We start from the raw sequence: 18,597 nt of genomic DNA on the forward strand, positions 1-18,597 counted from the left end.
TAAAGCATCTCCTGACAGCCAGACGATGGAATGTCTCTTTTTCGTTGACATGGAAGGAGGGCATTACAACTTCTTCCGTTTCATAGAAATGTTTTGCAATGTTTGGTAAGAAGGCTGGATCTGGCTTCAAGATTATTTTATTTGGCAAAAGTGAGGCAATAGGGCTGAGACAGAAAGGTCATGCAACTCTCCCATCATTGGATTACCTTTACATAGGCGGCTTCACTCTGCATGGCTCTGAGTGACAGCCGCTGCAGAGACTGATCAGAACAGCGCGACGCAACCACAGAGAAAAGGGGATTGTTGCGCCGGGTCCCGGATCACTGAGCCGACAGGTGTCACTCCACTCGGGTGCTGCTTGCACCTCCCCCCTGCAATGCCACTGCCTTGGGCTCTCCGTGTGTGTTCCGAGGTACATTATGGGTCTGTAGGGGGGGGGGCTGTATTGTTAGGGGGGTCTGTGCACTGTAGGAGGGGTCCTGCACTGTAGGAGGGGGGTCTGCACTGTAGGGGAGGATATTGTACTGTAAGGGGGGGGTCTGTACTGTAGGGGAGGATTCTGTACTGTAGGGGAGGGGTTGCACTGTATGGGGGTCTGTACTGTAGGGTGGAGGGGTCTGTACTGTAGGAGGGTCTGCACTGTAGGGGAGGATTCTGTACGGTAGGGAGGGGGGTCTGCACTGTAGGGGGTCTGTGTAACATGCAGGGGGTCCAGAGCTGTGAGGGGCTGTGTAATGTAAAGGGGTCCAGAGCTGCAGGGTGCTGTGTAATGTAAAGGGGTCCAGAGGTGCAAGGTCCTGTGTAATGTAAAGGGGTCCTTAGGGGCAGGGTGCTTTGTAATGTAAAGGGGTCCAGAGGTGCAGGGTGCTGTGTAATGTAAAGGGGTCCTTAGGTGCAAGGTCCTGTGTAATGTAAAGGGCTCCTTAGGTGCAGGGTGCTGTGTAATGTAAAGGGGTCCAGAGGTGCAAGGTCCTGTGTAATGTAAAGGGGTCCTTAGGTGCAGGGTGCTGTGTAATGTAAAGGGGTCCAGAGGTGCAGGGTGCTGTGTAATGTAAAGGGGTCCAGAGGTGCAGGGTGCTGTGTAATTTAAAGGGGTCCAGAGGTGCAGTTGTGGAGAGGGGGGTACACAGTAGTGACAAAAATATATTGAAGGATACAGAGGTATGCAGGGGGCACAGTGGGGTGTTTTTACATTTTAAGGTGGGGGGGGGGGTGCCAGATATAGGATCCGCCCCGGGTGCCAAATGCTCTAGGTACACCCCTGGTACAGTGTTGGCTTCCTGGTGGGATCCCAAACATGCCCAAGCCCATCTTAAATCAGTAGACAAGGGGGCCTAGGGAGCAACTGCAACTAGTACAAAGGCCTATAAAAATAAAAATAAATGAACAAGGTAGTTTATCCGTTGCCTCCTGATAGGTCTAAGGAAACACAATGAAACTGGGACAACTGGTCTGTTCTGATATTTTAAAAATGTGGATCACAAGTTTACAGTTTTTGGTGGGTGGAGCCACTGTCTCATATGTTGTTCTGGAAGACTGCACCACACAACATGATCTAATACAGCTTATATTGGAATGTGCTGAACACAAATGCATCATGTCTATTTTTTTTTTCCTCCAGGTGCAGTAATGCAACCCAACGCTCCCGGTGTAAACGGGCCCTTAAAGCCAAATTGAACTTTTAATTCAGCTAAATACATTCTCAGTGCAATTTAACAAAATTGTGTTTAACCACCTGGAAAAGAAGTAAAAAAAAAACCCCACAAAAACATGGTGGCATCTGTGATTTTTTTTGTAGTCCAGCACTGTTTCTGTGTACAGATTTAAATTTTGTTGCTCAAATATCTCCCAATTTGTCCTTTCAAAGCAATCCCATAACCGTGAAAGAGAATCCTCAACTATTTTTCATTCTGCGGCAATTTTCTGCCTGTTAGGAGTATATGCCAGAATAAGAAATAGAGAAAGGTGATCCGACTGACCGAGATTGGATAGTGGAATGGCGCTATAGGCTTGCTTAAAGAGGAGTTGCATCTTTTTAAAAAAATATTAAAAGCCAGCAGCTACAAATATTGCAGCTGCTGACTTTTAATAAATTGACACTTACCTGTCCCAGGGTCCAGCGATGTCGGCGGCAGATGACGAGCGATCCTTCGTCTCTCTGCTGCCCCCGCCATCTTCTGTCAGGGAATCGGGAAGTGAAGCATTGCGGCTTCACTGCCCGGTTCCCTACTGCACATGCACGAGTCGCGCTGCGCGTCTCCACTGGTCCCCGCTGTGTCCTGGGAACTGTGTGTTTCCCAAAACACAACGGGGGCGGGGCATCTGCAGCGATCTTGTCCCGGAAGTGGGTGCAGATACCTGGATTATCCAGGTATCTGCACCCCCCTTCCCCCTGAAAGGTGCCGATTGTGGCACCGGAGGGGGGGGAGGGATCAGATGAGTGGAACTTCCACTTCGGGGTGGAGGTCCGCTTTAATATTTGAACACACACTATCCAGTGCGTTTTCACCTCTAGTAGCACATCTTACAAACTGATGTAATCTTGGCTGCGCGGATCCCAAATTTGCCTTATTGAAATCATCCGCAACTACAACTTTGGGCGGCACAGTGGTGTAGTGGTTAGCACTCTCACCTAGCAGTAAAAAGGGTCACTGGTTAGAATCCCAACCACGATACAGCCTGCCTGGAGTTTGCATGTTCTCCCTGTGCCTGCGTGGGTTTCCTCCGGGTACTCCGGTTTCCTCCCACACTCCAAAGACATGCAGGTATGTTAATTGGCTTCTGTCCAAAATTGGCCCTAGTATATGAATGGGGACCTTGGATTGTGGGCTCCTTGAGGGTAGGGACCAATGTGAGTGTGCAATGTACAGGGATAGGGACAATTGTAGACACTCACTCAGGTTGAACTGGATGGACTGGTGTCTTTATTCAACCTTACTATGCAAAAATCCCATCAAGATGTGAATGTTGATACTTGCCTATGACATTTGACAAAATATCCAAAGCCACTGCAGTATCCGCATCAGGCGGTATATACCACAATAATGATCACCGCTGTAAATTCTCTCTGTAAATAAAAAGGTCTACATTTATCCAGCAAGAATTCCAGATCTGGGAAACAGGGAGCGTTCTCAACTTTACTGTCAGAACACCAATCAATTTGGACATAAATACAAAGTCCCACCTCCTCTACTCTTCCCTGAATTACTATTCCTATCCTGGTGGTGAAGAGTCTGGCCAGGTATTTGCATGATAGCATCGGGTAGGGGGATGAAGCCAAGAGGATGAAGCCAAGAGGATGAAGCCAAGAGGATGAAGCCAAGTTTCAGATATTATTAGCAAACAACACTCTTTAACCAGTCTGCATGTAGCAATCAGCAGCTGCATTGCATCTATTTTAAGGACTATAGATCTAGCATTAGACTTAAAAAAAAAAAAAAGACTAGGCGATGGGAGTCTGTGTGTCTGTCTCTTCTGCCTCGCTATTTACCATTAACATTGAAAGTGAAAGTAAAAGAAATTCCCAAAATTTGGGTTGTCCCCAGGAAAGTAAGAGGGGAAATTTTCCAATGGGGACACTAGTACTGGTGACCGGGGGGGGGGGGGGGGGGGTTGGGAATCACCAAGGGATTTGTACTGTGGCAGGTTGGCACTCCTGGGCAGATTGCTGTCATTGCACGTCGCCCGCTTTAAGACCAGGCACAACACCAGAACCGATGCACGTGGCCGGTGGCAGCGTTGTTCGCCGGCCACCCGCAATAGCTCCTGGGAAAGACAGAACGGGGATCTGTCAATGTAAAAAGAGAGATCCCCTTTCTTTCAGGGGAGGATAGACAGATCTGCTCTGATCCTAGTGATTAGGAACAGCGATCTGTTCCAATCACTCCTCCTCCAATCGCTACACTGCCCCCACAGTTAGAAACACCTCCCAGGGAACACATTTAAACCCCTGAATTGCCCCCTACTGTTAATCCCTTCCCTTAATCCCTTCCCTGCCAGTGACATTTACACAGTAATCAGTGGCTATTTTTAGCACTGATCGCTGTATAAGTGTCAGTGGTCCCAAAAAAGTGGCAAAAGTGGCCGATCTGTCAGACGCAATGATGCAGTCCCACAAAAGAAAAAAAAATATATATACATCGCCATTACTAGTAAGAAAAAAAAATAATAATAATAAAAATGTCATAAATATAGCCCCCATTTTGTAGATTCTGTAGATTCTGCGCAAACCAATCACTCTTATTGCAATTTTTTTTACCAAAAATATGTAGAAGAATACATACATATGGGCCTAAACTGATGAAGACTTTTTTTTTTTTTCCAAACTTGTCAGTGGTGATCAGGGGATCAAATACCACCAAAGGAAAGCGCTATTTGTGGGGGGGGGGGGGGACATCAATTTTTTTGGGTACAAAGTTGCACGACTGCGCAATTGTCAGTTAAAGTGACGCAGTGCCGTAATGGAAAAAAAATGGCCTGGTCATTAAAGGGGACAAATCCTTTCGGTCCTTAAGTAGTTCATTTGCAGGGATTTCATGTCACTTCCTGTTTGGTTATGGGACAGGAAGTGAAGGAAATCTCAGAAATGGGACACAGATGGGAAAAAAAAAAAATGCAAAAAAAATGGTGGCTATAATAATAATAAATAAATACAAAAAAAAAAAAAAGTTTTGCCTGGGTGTGCAGGGTTGTTTTAAAATATTTTAGTTAAATTTAAAGTTTAATTGTTCCCCCCCCCCCATTTAACTTTATTGATATCAAGAGAGGGCCAGCAAACCCCCTATGTGAAGGTTCTCTTTATAGGTGCATCAGTGGTCCCTATTATTCTGACCCATAAGGCTCGGTTCACACAGGGGGCGACACGACTTGCCGCGCCGCGACCTGACAAGTCGCCCCCGTTCTGTACTACGGAACCGTTCTAAGAGGAGCGACTCGAGTCGCTCCGACTTAGAAAAAAGGTTCCTGTACTACTTTTGGGCGACTTGCATTGACTTCTATACAGAAGTCATTTGCAAGTCGCCGCTGAGGTCGCGCGGCGCGGAAAGTCGTGTCGCCCCCTGTGTGAACCGAGCCTAATGCCTCCCCTGCTCTCTGCTCCAGCAGTGCTTGATTAGCGGTTTTCATACACAATTGAATAGATTGTTTAGTCTGTCCTCATATTACAGGGTTTGGTAAATCTAAAGGATATTGTACAATCTGATTGTATAATTTATGACCAGCTTTAGCCTGGGTTCACATATATGTCTACCTTTTTATCACACTTTTTTTTATTTATTTTTTTTAAGTTTTATGGAATTATGTTCTCAGCATCTAGTTAGGTGAGAAGAACCTGTCACGTTCCAAATATATGTAGATCAAGAAGACATGGCCTATTGGCATGCATTTATAGCACAGGAAAACACACGTATATGCTTTTTCATGCACGCCAATTGACTTCTATGGCCCCTTCGACACACAAAAAAAAAGTACCTGGACTATTTTCCATGATGCACTGCACGGCACAAGTCTGAACCAGACTCATTGAAAACAATGGGATGCCAAGGAATGTGCAAACACCATGAAGCCAAGTTTACACAACAGCAGCTTTAGATGTTCCTCTGAAAAGTGCAGTGTAATTTGATAGGCGGCAAGGTGGTCATATATCACCTCCACGTCACCTATTCTAACCCTATAAATGCCACACCACTGTGACATAACTGTGTGCATTGCATGTGAGTGCATGGCAGATGCGGTGCGGCCCTATTCACTTGAGTGGGTTGCGATTGGAGATGGTCCTGAATGCTGAAGCGTTTGCAGGTTAAAAAAGGGGGGCGGTTGGAGGACACAGGGCAGTTGGTTGTCTATAAAAAGCAGCCACAGATGAGTAGAGAAGCCTGTCCTATGCCAGCATTGTGCAAAAAGAGCCCCTTGCTATCTGTGGGGAAGCAGTGGTCTATCTGCTGAGGTTCAACACACCCTCTACTGAGTCAAAGCCAGAGCTCTACAATCATCAGGGGTTTTGGTCTTTTGACGCTATAGGTCAGTGGTGGTTAACCTGAAAACTATAGGAGGGTCTCAAGTGCAGCCCCTGACACCTCCAGGTGGGTCGCACAATAGCAGCTCATTTTTTGCACGTCAGCGTTCAACAATGTTGGCCTTCCTGCATTTTTAAGTGCATTGCAATGGACACTAAAGATGGAGTACAATAACCCCAAGCATTGGTGTCAATGGATGTAATATTAACCCCCAAATATTGGTGTCAGTGCAATAATAACCTCCAGCACAAGTGTCTGTGAGTGCAATATTAACCACCAGCATAGGGGTCAGTGAGTTTGATAACCACCAGCATAGATATCAGTGAGCTCAGAAATTACCCCCAACATTACTGTCAGTGTGTGCAATAATAACCCCCAGCACTGGTGTCAATGAGCTCAATAATAACCCCAGCACTAGTGTTAATGAGCTCAATAATAACCTCAGCACTATTGTCAGTGAGTGCAATAATGACCCCCAGCACTAGTGTCAGTGAGTGCAATAATAACCACCATCAGTGTCAGTGAGCTCAATAATAACCCCCAGCGCTAGTGTCAGAGAGTTCAATATTAACCACCAGCATAGGGGTCAGTGAGTTTGATTACCACCAGCATAGATGTCAGTGAGCTCAAAAATAACCCCCAACATCACTGTGCAATAATTACCCTCAGCGCTAGTGTCGGTGAGCTCAATAATAACCTCCAGCACTAGCATCAGCAAGTTCAGTAATAACCCTGAGCACCAGTGTCAGTGAGTTCAATAATAATCCCCAGCACTAGTGTCAGTGGGTGCAATGACCCCCAGCACTAGTGTCATTGAGTATAATAATAACCCCCAGCACTAGTGTCAGGGAGTGTAATAATGACCACCAACATCAGTGTCAGTGAGGTAAATAACAACCCCCAGTACTAGTGTCAGTGAGCTCAATAATAACCCCAACACTAGTGTAAGTGAGTGCAATAACACCCACCAACATCTGTGTCAGTGAGCTCAATAATGACCCCCAGCACAAGTGTCAATGAGCTCAATTATAACCCCCAAGATCAGTATCAGTGAGTGCAATAATAGCCCCAGGATTGGTACCAGTACTATTACCCACCCCCACATTTGTGGTCAGTGGCAGTGCAATTTAATCCCCCTCTAATTGGTGGTCTACTGAACCGATATTCAACCCCCACACACATTGGTGATCAGTAACAGTGGGAAATAACCCTCCCTGCATTGCTGGTGATTGGCAATTAAATGTAACCCCCACCCCTTTGCATTATGGTCAGTGAAAGTTAACCCCCAGGGCCCTGGTGGACATGGAAATTAAAGTTAACCTCCCTTGGTGACCACTTACCCATCACATGCTCCTGTGCCGCCATCTCCCCCAGGCCAGGATTTTTCCATGTACTGTGGAAGGAGACAGCGCCACCCACAGGTCAGTCTCTCTTTCTCATTCAGTGAGGGAACACCGCGAGTGTTCCGGTGCCTGGCACCCCACTGCCACTTACTGTAGCACGCGGGCCCCAATGCAGAGGGCTGGTAGGCTGAATGCAGTCCACGGGCCACGCATTGGGCACCAGGGCTTGGGGTTTATTCTTTTTATGTACTCAGAATGTATTTAATGATTTAAACTGAGAATTGAATTAGGCTTTGGTCACAAGTGAGCGCTGGAGGCGGCCTCTGCCCGAGTTTGGGCAGATGCAGGATTGTTTCCGAAGTGACAACACCGACCTGAGGCTCTGCTCCGGCTCCAGGTAGACCCAACCTTCTCCGACCGCCAAATCCACCCCGAGGACCACCAGCAGCAGAATCCTGGGGGAAGAAAACAAATCCTGGGATTACCTTGTGATGTCACCTAAAATGCAGCGCACCGAGGTGAGAAATACACGTACTTCGGATGGAGAGACAAGTATTATACTTAGAATGATAGCTACCAAAGAGATATATAGAAACATATGTAGATGGGTTCAGATTACTTTATTAATCCCAAAGGGCAATTATTAACAGGCAATGAGTCCATGTATAGTATATAGAATGATAGAGGTATTATTATTATTATAATATACACAACAATCAGCCATAACATTATGACCACTGACAGGAAAGTGAATAACATTGAATATCTTGTGATAATGGCACCTGAACATGGGTAGAATATATTAGTCAGCAAGTGAACATGTTGTATTCCCTGAAGTTGTGATGTGTTATAAAAAAACAAAAAAAAAAACAATTATATAAATAAAAACATAAAATGGGCAAGTGTAAGGATTTGAGTGACATTGACAAAAGGGACAGATTATAATGTCTAGACCAGCCTTTCTCAACACAGAGGAACCATTGAATTATGTTACCCCAGTAACATAATGGGGTTAAAAAAAAACCAAAAAAAAAACCTAAAATTAGCCCTTTATAGTACAAAAAGAGCAAATAATCACTACAGTTTCACAGAAAAAAATAAATAAAAATACGAGTCCATGTATAGTATATAGAATGATAGAGGTATTAATATTATATCCACAACTATTATTTACTATGGACCACTTACAGCAGCTCTTATTTGCTGTTTTTGTACTATAAAAAAGGGCTCATTTTAGGTTTTTTAATCCCATTATGTTACTAAAACGTCTTAGGCCTGGTTTACATCCAATGTGTTTTTTGGTGTTTTTTTGCAGAAACGCACTACAGTTCATTTAACATGGTTTCCTACGGGACATGTTCACATCTATGCTTTTTTCAGCCGCTGCGTATTTGTAAGGGGTTGAGGATTTTTTTTCAAATGCAAAAACTATGCTTTTTTTAGGTTCACTATACCGTATTTATTGGCGTATAACGAGCACCCCAAGCTTAGGAGAGAATGTTAAGGAAAAAATAAAATAAAATAAAAATTTATATATATATATATATATATATATATATATATATATATATATATATATATAACCATCAATGCAGCCTTATCAGTGTCATCTGCAGCCTTGTCCATCATTGCAGCCTTGTCCAGTGTCACCGTAGTTTAACCTCCCTAGCGGTGGTCCCGAGTCTGGCTCGGGTTGGGATTTTAGTTCCAGGAGCGGTAACCCCGAGCCAGACTCGGGATCGCATCGCTGGATACAAGGAGGACACAGAGAAGTTACTTACCTTGTCCCCTGGATCCAGCGATGTCCTCCGCTCCATTCACAGTGCCGAATGCCGCTGAGCTCCGTTCCCTGCGACGTTACGGCGCACGGGAGCGGAGATCGGCGCCAAATTCAAAAAAGTAAAAAAAAAAAGACACAAAACACACACAGTACTGTAATCTTACAGATTACAGTACTGTATAAAAAAAATTACACACCCTCTTTGTCCCTAGTGGTCTGTGCAGTGCCCTGCATGCACTTTTATATTATAAATACTGTTTTTTGTGCCTGAAATTTGGAGATTGTCCATAGCAACCAAAAAGTGTCCCTTTTTCAGTGTTTTAGGATTTGATTACATTATTGAATAATTTTTATTATTCTTTATTATGTTATAAACTTTATCATACCCGGGATGTCTACTAGACTCTGGTTTGAACAGATTTAAGAGAGTTATTCCTAAGAATTACAGGACTACAATATAAAACGCCAAATTTCCATGCAAAATAATTGTACCGCTTTCAGCACCTAAAACCAGAACTAATCATACCGCCAGGGAGGTTAAATATGGCACTGCCGATAGACACAGGGCTTGTCCTGTGTATGCAGGCTCCTCTCGCAGTCCCGTCCTATGATGGATATAACACAGGTCCAATGGCGGGACTGGGTGCGACTGAGCAGAGCCGAGCGCCGCCGAAACACGCCTAGCTGAGTGTACTTGGCTAGGATCGGCTCCTCTCAGTCACGCTCAGTCCCTGTACTATGTCCATCATAGGGCGGGACTGTGAGAGGAGCCAATCCTAGCCAAGTACACTCGGCTATGTGCTAAGAAAGATACTGCGCAATTTAATAAAAATTAGAAGCTGCGTTGTTATACGACACCAACATAAATACCCAAAAAGGGAGCTGCGCTAAATATATTACAGCGCACCATCTTACAACTCAAACAAAAATGTGCTGCACAAATTCATAAATGCATATAAATCACGAAAATATAATAAGAGAATGAAATGTCAATACTTAATAGTGATATAAAGGAATAAGTGCTATTAATTAGACATATAGAAAAACTGATTTAACAGACTCAATGAACGAATCATGTGACTACAAGAAAAAAAAAAGTCCACAAATGGTGACCACGTGTCATAATCTATAGTCAAAACATGTGAAAACCAAAGTCCATATAAAGATCTGTGACTTTTCAATGGTGATATAGCACCAGATCCTCCACAGAAAGTGACATGTGAAAAAAAAAAACTCCACCACAGAAAACACTGCTTACAGCAACAAGGTGGTCCCTTATTACAGGGGGGCCACACTAAGCAGATAACTGTAACCCCCAACCCGGGATATCTCTGGAACACAGGGCACTCTTCAGCCTCAATGAGAATGCTCCGCAGGTAGGTCAGTTCAAATACGTTGAAAATTCCCCATAAAACAAATAAAGGCTCACATAGCGTAAAACCCTTTAAGATTTATTATAAAATGAATAGACAAATGGACACTTACAAATGTGGAAATAGTTCAGTATAAAACGCTAGCCGCCTGGCCTAGCAAACAGCCCGTGGCTTCCGGGACTAAGCATGTAGCGGTGACGTCAGTGCGTCGCTCCTCCTCACAGTGATATATTTAGCGCAGCTCCCTATTTGTATACGCGTATTTCATCGGCGCTCGCTCCTCCGCTCACAATCAGCAGGGTATAACACGCACCCATGATCCCCCCCCCAATTTTAAGGGGAAAAAGGTGCGTTATACTCTGATAAATACATTTACACAGTAGTCAATGCATTGTTAATCGCACTGATGGTCCCAAAATAGCACCAAAAGTGTCCGATTTGTCCGCCATAATGTTGCAGTCACAATAAAAATTGCTGATCGCCGCCATTACTAGAAAAAAAAAATTATTATATATAATTTTTTTTTAATAAAAATGCTATAAATCTATCCCCTACTTTGTAGACGCTATAAGTTTTGGGCAAACCAATCAATAAATGCCTAATGCAATTTTCTTCTACCAAAAATATGTAGAAGAATACGTATTGGCCTAAACTGAGGGAAAAAAACAAAAACATTTTTTTATATATTTTTGGGGAATATTTATTTTAGCAAAATGTAAAAAATAATGCATTTTTTTTTTATTATCGCTCTTTTTTTGTTTATAGCACAAAAAATAAAAACTGCAGAGGTGATCAAATACCACCCAAAAAAAAGCTCTATTTGTGGGGAAAAAAGGACGCTGATTTTGTTTGGGAGCCACGTCACACGACTGCACAATTGTCAGTTAAAGCGACGCAGTGCCGAATCACAAAAAGTGCTCTGGTCTAGAAACACATAATCGATTAATCGACAATGAATCGATTATGAAATTAATTGATTACTATTTTCATAATCAATTAATCGGCCAGTAACATAATGAGGTAAAAAAAAAAATTAATAAAATTAGCCCTTTATAGTACAAAAAAAAATCTAATAATTGCTACTGTAAATATTACTTACACAGTTCTACAGTAAAAAATGAACCCCTTACTGTAGTGATTATCTGCTTTTTTTGGTACTGTAAAGGGCTAATGTTTTTTTTGTTTTGTTTTTTTAACTCTATTATATGTTACTAAACATCATAGACCTGATTCACACCTAATGTGTTTTTTGGTGCTTTTTGTAGAAACGCACTACAGTTAATTTACATGGTTTCCTATGGGACAAGTTCACATCTATGCTTTTTTTTCAGCTGCTGCGTATTTGGAAAGGGTCAGGAACACAAAACTGCGCTTTTTTTGGTTCAATAGACTTCAATGGAGAAGCTGCAGAAAAGCATACAAATGCAAAAACGAAAATCGCAGCAAAATCACGTGCGCAAAAATCAAAATGCACAGCAAAAAGCACTGCAGGAACAGATTAAAAGCAAACTGCATAGGTGTGCACCGAGCCTTGTGCTGATCACACAGATCAATATTCAGACAAAAAAAATCTTTGTACATTCGCTGAATGAAAGAATGTTTGCAATTGTCACTTGTTTTTAACATTCTGTTTTTAAAATGAATGTAATTTCTGAACGAAAACCACATCCACTGTCTGAAATTTCCTTTGACCAAGAAGTTTTCTATTTCCAAATTGTCCTGTCATTGTGGTTGAAAATGAACGTCGATTTGACCCACTAACGATTATAAAATTGAACGTTCTTAACCACTTCCCACCCAGCCAATGCATATATACGGCCGGGTGGGAGCCGTCTACTCCTGATAGGACGTTCAGGAACGTCCTTCAGAAGTAGCGTGCCCACGCAGCACACCACACAGTACAAACACAGTCCCCACATATGTCCCCAAAACACACATGTCCCCAAATAATAAAAACACATGTCCCTAATAATAAAAACATGTCCCCCACATATGTCCCACTAAAATCACATGTCCCAATGATTATCTGCACACATATGTACGTGATCACCTGCACACATATGTACATGATCATTTGCGTACATATGTCCCTGATCACACAAACCAATTATTATACACTTAACGGAATTTATTTTACCAAAAACATGTAGCAGAATACATTTTGGCTTAAATTTATGACAAAATTTGATTTTATTGGATTTCTTTTCAAATAGAAAAAAGAAAATATTGTTTTTTTTCCAAATTTCCATTTTTTTTGCGCTTATATCGCAAAAAATAAAAAACGGAGTCGTGAATAAATAACACCAAAATAAAGCTCTATTTGTGCGAACAAAATGATAACAATTTCATTTGGGTACAGTGTAGCATGACCGCGCAATTGTCACTGAAAGCGCTAGAGCGATGAAAGCTGAAAATTGGGCTGGGAAGGAAGGGGGCGAAAGTGCCCTGTATTGAAGTGGTTAAAATTACTTTTTTTTTTGAAGGAAGAAAAGAAATTGTTTGTTTTTTATACAATAGTATATCAGTAAACTAATAGTATATACAGTATATCACTTCTGTCTGTTATCGGAGTGGATTCGAGATTTTGCTCTCTGACCATATAGTTGGTTATTTATATTTACCACTGCATACAGATATTTAAGAATAAATGGCCTTTTTTTAACTTTGCATATTTAACTAAAATTATACACCACACATTTTTTTTTTTTTTTTTTTTTTTTTTAAGGTTATTAACCGATTAATCGAAACAATAATGGACCACGAAAATAATCGTTAGTTGCAGCCCTACTCTGGTCTTTGGCCAGCCAAATGGTCCGGCACTGAAGTGGTTAAGAACTATCTTCAGCATAAAGAACAAGGAGTTCTCTTCCCAACATCAATGAACTATTAAAATACAGATTTTTGAAAGCATTTATGAAAACATTCTTACTTTTCAGCATTTCTTCACCCCCACCTAAAACGTTTGCACAGTACTGTGTGTGTATATTTATATATATGAACAGAGGGAGACATGTATATAATAAATAAATTGGAGAGCGAGAATATAATAATAAATATATAAGGATGAACGCATATAATATATATAGCATGACAGGTAGAAGGAAGGATGTATATAAAATATATATGATATATAGGAGGACAGAGTTACCGCAGCGACATGGCTCCAGCAAGTGATCTCTCTCTGGGGTTGTTTGTTACATTGTATCTCGGTCATGTCCTGTCTAGCCCCGCCCCACTGGGTGTAAATCATGTGACAGTCAGCTGACACCAGATCATTCACACTCAACTCTGACCAGTCATCCTGACTCTTAGAGGTGGATCGGCAGTCACGTGACCCATGGTGTATATACTGTATGCACAGAGGAGGGATGGAGGGGATCCGAGGATTCCTGATTATTATCACGCATGACCCCCCCCCCCCCCCCCCGTCACATGCAGTGCTGACTCCTTCTGTCCTCACTGGAGGAATTCCCACACTGATAGTAATGATCACTGCAACAATGTATAGGAATTGTCTGTAATAAACATTTCCTTATCAAAGGGATACATACATGGCAATAGAACATTTACACACTGCTCCCTCCCTATATACACTGCTCCCGTCCCTATATACACTGCTCCCCTCCCTATATACACTGCTCCCGTCCCTATATACACTGCTCCCCTCCCTATATACACTGCTCCTTACCTATATACACTGCTCTCGTCCCTATACACACTGCTCCCGTCCCGTCCCGTCCCGTCCCGTCCCGTCCCTATATACACTGCTCCCCTCCCTATATACACTACTCCTGTCCCTATAAACACTGCTCCCGTCCCTATATACACTGCCCCCCCCTATATACACTGCTCCCGTCCCTATACACACTGCTCCCCTCCCTATATACACTGCTCCTGTCCCTATATACACTGCTCCTCTCCCTATATACACTGCTCCTTCCCTATATACACTGCTCCTGTCCCTATATACACTGCTCCTCTCCCTATATACACTGCTCCTTCCCTATATACACTGCTCCCGTCCCTATACACACTGCTCCCCTCCCTATATACACTGCTCCCGTCCCTATATACACTGCTCCCCTCCCTATATACACTGCTCCCGTCCCTATATACACTGCTCCCCTCCCTATATACACTGCTCCTTCCCTATATACACTGCCCCTCCCTATATACAATGCTCCCCTCCCTATATACACTGCTCCCCTCCCTATATACACTGCTCCCTCCCTATATACACTGCTCCTTTCCCTATATACACTGCTCCCTCCCTATATACACTGTCCCCTCCCTATATACACTGCTCCTTCCCTATATACACTGCCCCCTCCCTATATACAATACTCCCTCCCTATATACACTGCTCCTTCCCTATATACACTGCTCCCCTCCCTATATACAATGCTCCCCTCCCTATATACACTGCTCCCTTCCCTATATACACTGATCCTCTCCCTATATACAATGCCCCCCCTCCCTATGCACACTGAGCCCTCCTTATACACACTGCCCCCCCTTATATACACTGCTCCCCTCCATATACACACTTCCCTAGTCCCTTTATACAATGCCTCCTCCCTTTATGGGGATGTAGTGCTGGTGTAGTATGTATGGGGGATGTAGTGTTGGTATATTATATATGGGAATGTAGTATTATATATTGGGATGTAGTACTGGTATATTATATATGAGGGATGTAGTGTTTGTATAGTATATATGAGTATGTAGTACTGGTATATTATATATGGGGGATGTATTGGTATATTATATATGAGTATGTAGTACTGGTATATTATATATGGGGATGTAGTGTTGGTATGTTATATATGGGGATGTAGTGTTGTTGGTATATTATATATGGGGGATGTATTGGTATATTATATATGGGGATGTAGTGTTGTTGGTATATTATATATGGGGGATGTATTGGTATATTATATATGAGGATGTAGTATTGGTATATTATATATGGGGATGTAGTGTTGTTGGTATATTACTGTATTTATTGGCATATAACACTCACTTTTTCACCTAGAAAATTGGGTGCAAATATCGTGTGCGTTTTATACGCCAATACTAAAATTTAAGTTTTTTCCTGAAACTTCCCTCTTAAAATGAATGTGCGTGTTATACACCTGTGCGTGTTATACGCTGATAAATACGGTATATATGGATATGTAATGTTGTTATATTATATATGGGGATGTAGTGTTGTTGGTATATTATATATGAGGATGTAGTGTTGGTATATTATATATAGGGATGTAGTGTTGTTGGTATATTATATATAGGGATGTATGTTGTTGGTATATTATATATGGGGGATGTGTTGGTATATTATATACGAGGATGCAGTGTTGTTGGTATATTATATATAGGGATGTATGTTGTTGGTATATTATATATGAGGATGTAATGTTGGTATATTATATACGAGGATGCAGTGTTGGTATATTGTATACGAGGATGTAGTGTTGGTATATTATATACGAGGATGCAGTGTTGGTATATTGTATACGAGGATGTAGTGTTGGTATATTATATACGAGGATGCAGTGTTGGTATATTGTATACGAGGATGTAGTGTTGGTATATTGTATACGAGGATGTAGTGTTGGTATATTGTATACGAGGATGTAGTGTTGGTATATTGTATACGAGGATGTAGTGTTGGTATATTGTATATGAGGATGTAGTGTTGGTATATAATGATTATTAGGTAGGGAGTGGTGCATTCCTCAGGCGAGTCTTGTCAGGTGACACCATGTGACAGTCACAGGACAGGGACAGCTGTAATCACTCTTCCCTTATCCAGTGTACAGGCGCTGACCATAGTCCTCCTCTATTTGTAGGGGGAGGTTCTCTACCTGGATATGGAAATGAACAGAGAAATTTGCTTTCAGACTCTGGGGCCGAGTAGGAGGGGACTGCAGAGATCCACTTTAGGTTCATTATATATATATATATATATATATATATATATATATATATATATATATACATACTATATTTAGGGGGTCTGTCAGATTAGATTGTCAACTCAAGTGACCAGAATATACCAGGGATTTATCAAGAAAGCAGAGATGTGATCTATATAGTAACATGACATGTTTTCCAGCCTTTCAGGTAGTGGCAAAGCCGTGATTGTTAGAAACAGGCCACTGTCTTCAGAACTCCAAGGACCAGCACAGCTGTGATAATAAGGACACAGTTATTGCATGTGTTATGCCACCACCACTAATGCTTCACAATGCCATTCATTTTGAGGCAATGCAGCTCTAGCTGCTAAAGCAGTGCCATGCATTGTCTTGTGCAGGAAAAAAGAAAATAAATGCTGCATGTACTTTTCTGTTCATTCTTGTACTTGGATCCGACTGAAAATGAATTAACAGCCTGAATGCACAGTCATGCAGAACACGACAAGGGGTGAATGGGTCATTGTGGGCTCTTTTCCAGGCTTGCAGGAAGCAGCACAGCTTAGAAAATTAGGTACCAGGCCAGATCCTCTCTGATATTGGCAATAACTGCTAAACTGTAATTACACCTGAAGTGATTACCTGTGGTTAGGAACAGATGATTGCCCTTGGACGCAGACTGTCCCTAACTGCAGATAATCATGCCATGTTCCTTTAACCTCTTGCTTACCGGGCACTTAAATCCCCCTCCTGCCCAGATCAATTTTTAGCTTTCATCGCTGATGCACTTTGAATGACAATTGTGCATCCATACAACACTGTACCCAAATTAAATTTGTATCTTTTTTTTTTCACACAAATAGAGCTTTCTTTTGGTGGTATTTAATCACAGCTGGGTTTTTTTGCTAAGCAAACAAAAAAAGATGGAAAATTTTGAAAAAAAAATAAAAAAAAATCATGTTTTATAGTTTGTTATAAAATTTTGCAAACAGGTAATTTTTCTCCTTCATTGATATGCGCTGATGAGGCAGCACTGGTGGGCACTGATAAGGCGGCACTGATGGGTACCACTGATAGATGACACTGATGTGCAGCACTGTTGATGAGGTACTGTTGTCTACTGCTAGGTGGCACCGAGGAGCTGGCGGCAGCTCTCCGTGATCGGGACCGGTGTCCCTCTCACGGCCACCAGTGATTGGCTTTGATAGCGTGAGGAGAAAAAATTGCTGATTACCAGCTCTGTTTACATCACCTGATCAGCTGTCATTGGCGGATATCTGATCACGTGGTAAGGGATCGGGATCGACCCCTTAATCTGATCTGTGATCCAGCGAGTCTCATAGCACACCCTGCAGGAGGCGCACAGACCGCTTGGGCATGGAAGGACGTCAATAGACATACTCCCGGCAAAGCAGGTCCGCATTGTAGCCGTCATTCGGCTATAGCGTGGATCTGAGGAAGTTAAATGCAGACAGCAGCTTTGCTTCAAGCTCAGTGTCTGCAGCCACCTGTGAATCCAGCCACAGAATGGCCATAGACAGGTATCCTCACAGCCATAGCAATAGGTAACAGGTGATGTTCTCCAGATGTTGTTCAGGTATCAATTGTGAGAATTAGAAATCCTTTAATTGTGGCCACTGATCATTTTATCTGTGATTATGAGAAATTCTGGTTCTAGCAAAGCTTACTATATGTTAGACAATTCAAATTTTTTTCTGCATGTGTTTTTGTGCATCTTAACCACTTCAGCACCGGAAGACTTTACCCCCTTCCTGACCAGGCCAAAGCTTTGCCCAATGTGTAGCGCTCAGTGCATTGCAGGGTGTCCGTCGGGACGAACATCCGGTCAACACCCTGAAAATTTGGATGTTCGGCAAACTCATGCTCAGGCCGAACCGTTCGCCCATCTCTAGTGTCCAGCTGGTGTTAGAGGTGTGTAAGAATAGCTGGCTATATGACTAAAGCTGACCATACATGGACTGAAATTTGGTCGGTTCAGCAGGATTGACTGGTCCCTGCTGAACTGGCCATATTTCAGGCCATGTCTAGCCACTGTGGTTAAAGAGAAGTCATTCTACCAATCAACTTTTCTTCAACCAGACTGTTGCAAAAATTCCACACAATCAGTGCTGCAGGCAATAAAATACAAAGGCACAGCAGGAGGATATGTGA

The 18,597-nt window shown here is 42.5% G+C and overlaps 1 protein-coding gene across 1 annotated transcript in view; it reads right to left on the bottom strand.

Annotated features, from left to right (window-relative positions):
* Window positions 1-13,799, bottom strand: part of TPP1 (tripeptidyl peptidase 1) — an 87,367-nt gene extending 73,568 nt beyond the window's left edge. Inside the window, exons 1-2 of the mRNA XM_077451311.1 lie at window positions 13,659-13,799; window positions 7,732-7,812 (exon numbers count right to left, since the gene is read on the bottom strand). Coding sequence (XP_077307437.1) covers window positions 7,732-7,812; window positions 13,659-13,669 — 92 coding nt within the window. The 5' untranslated portion in view covers window positions 13,670-13,799. The remainder of the gene's footprint in view (window positions 1-7,731; window positions 7,813-13,658) is intronic.
* Window positions 13,800-18,597: the final 4,798 nt, after the last annotated feature.

The sequence above is a fragment of the Lithobates pipiens genome, unplaced genomic scaffold (genome assembly GCF_037356315.1).
Source record: "Lithobates pipiens isolate NorthernLeopardFrog02 unplaced genomic scaffold, aLitPip1_a1.2 Scaffold_23, whole genome shotgun sequence".
NCBI classification, from domain to species: Eukaryota; Metazoa; Chordata; class Amphibia; order Anura; family Ranidae; genus Lithobates; species Lithobates pipiens.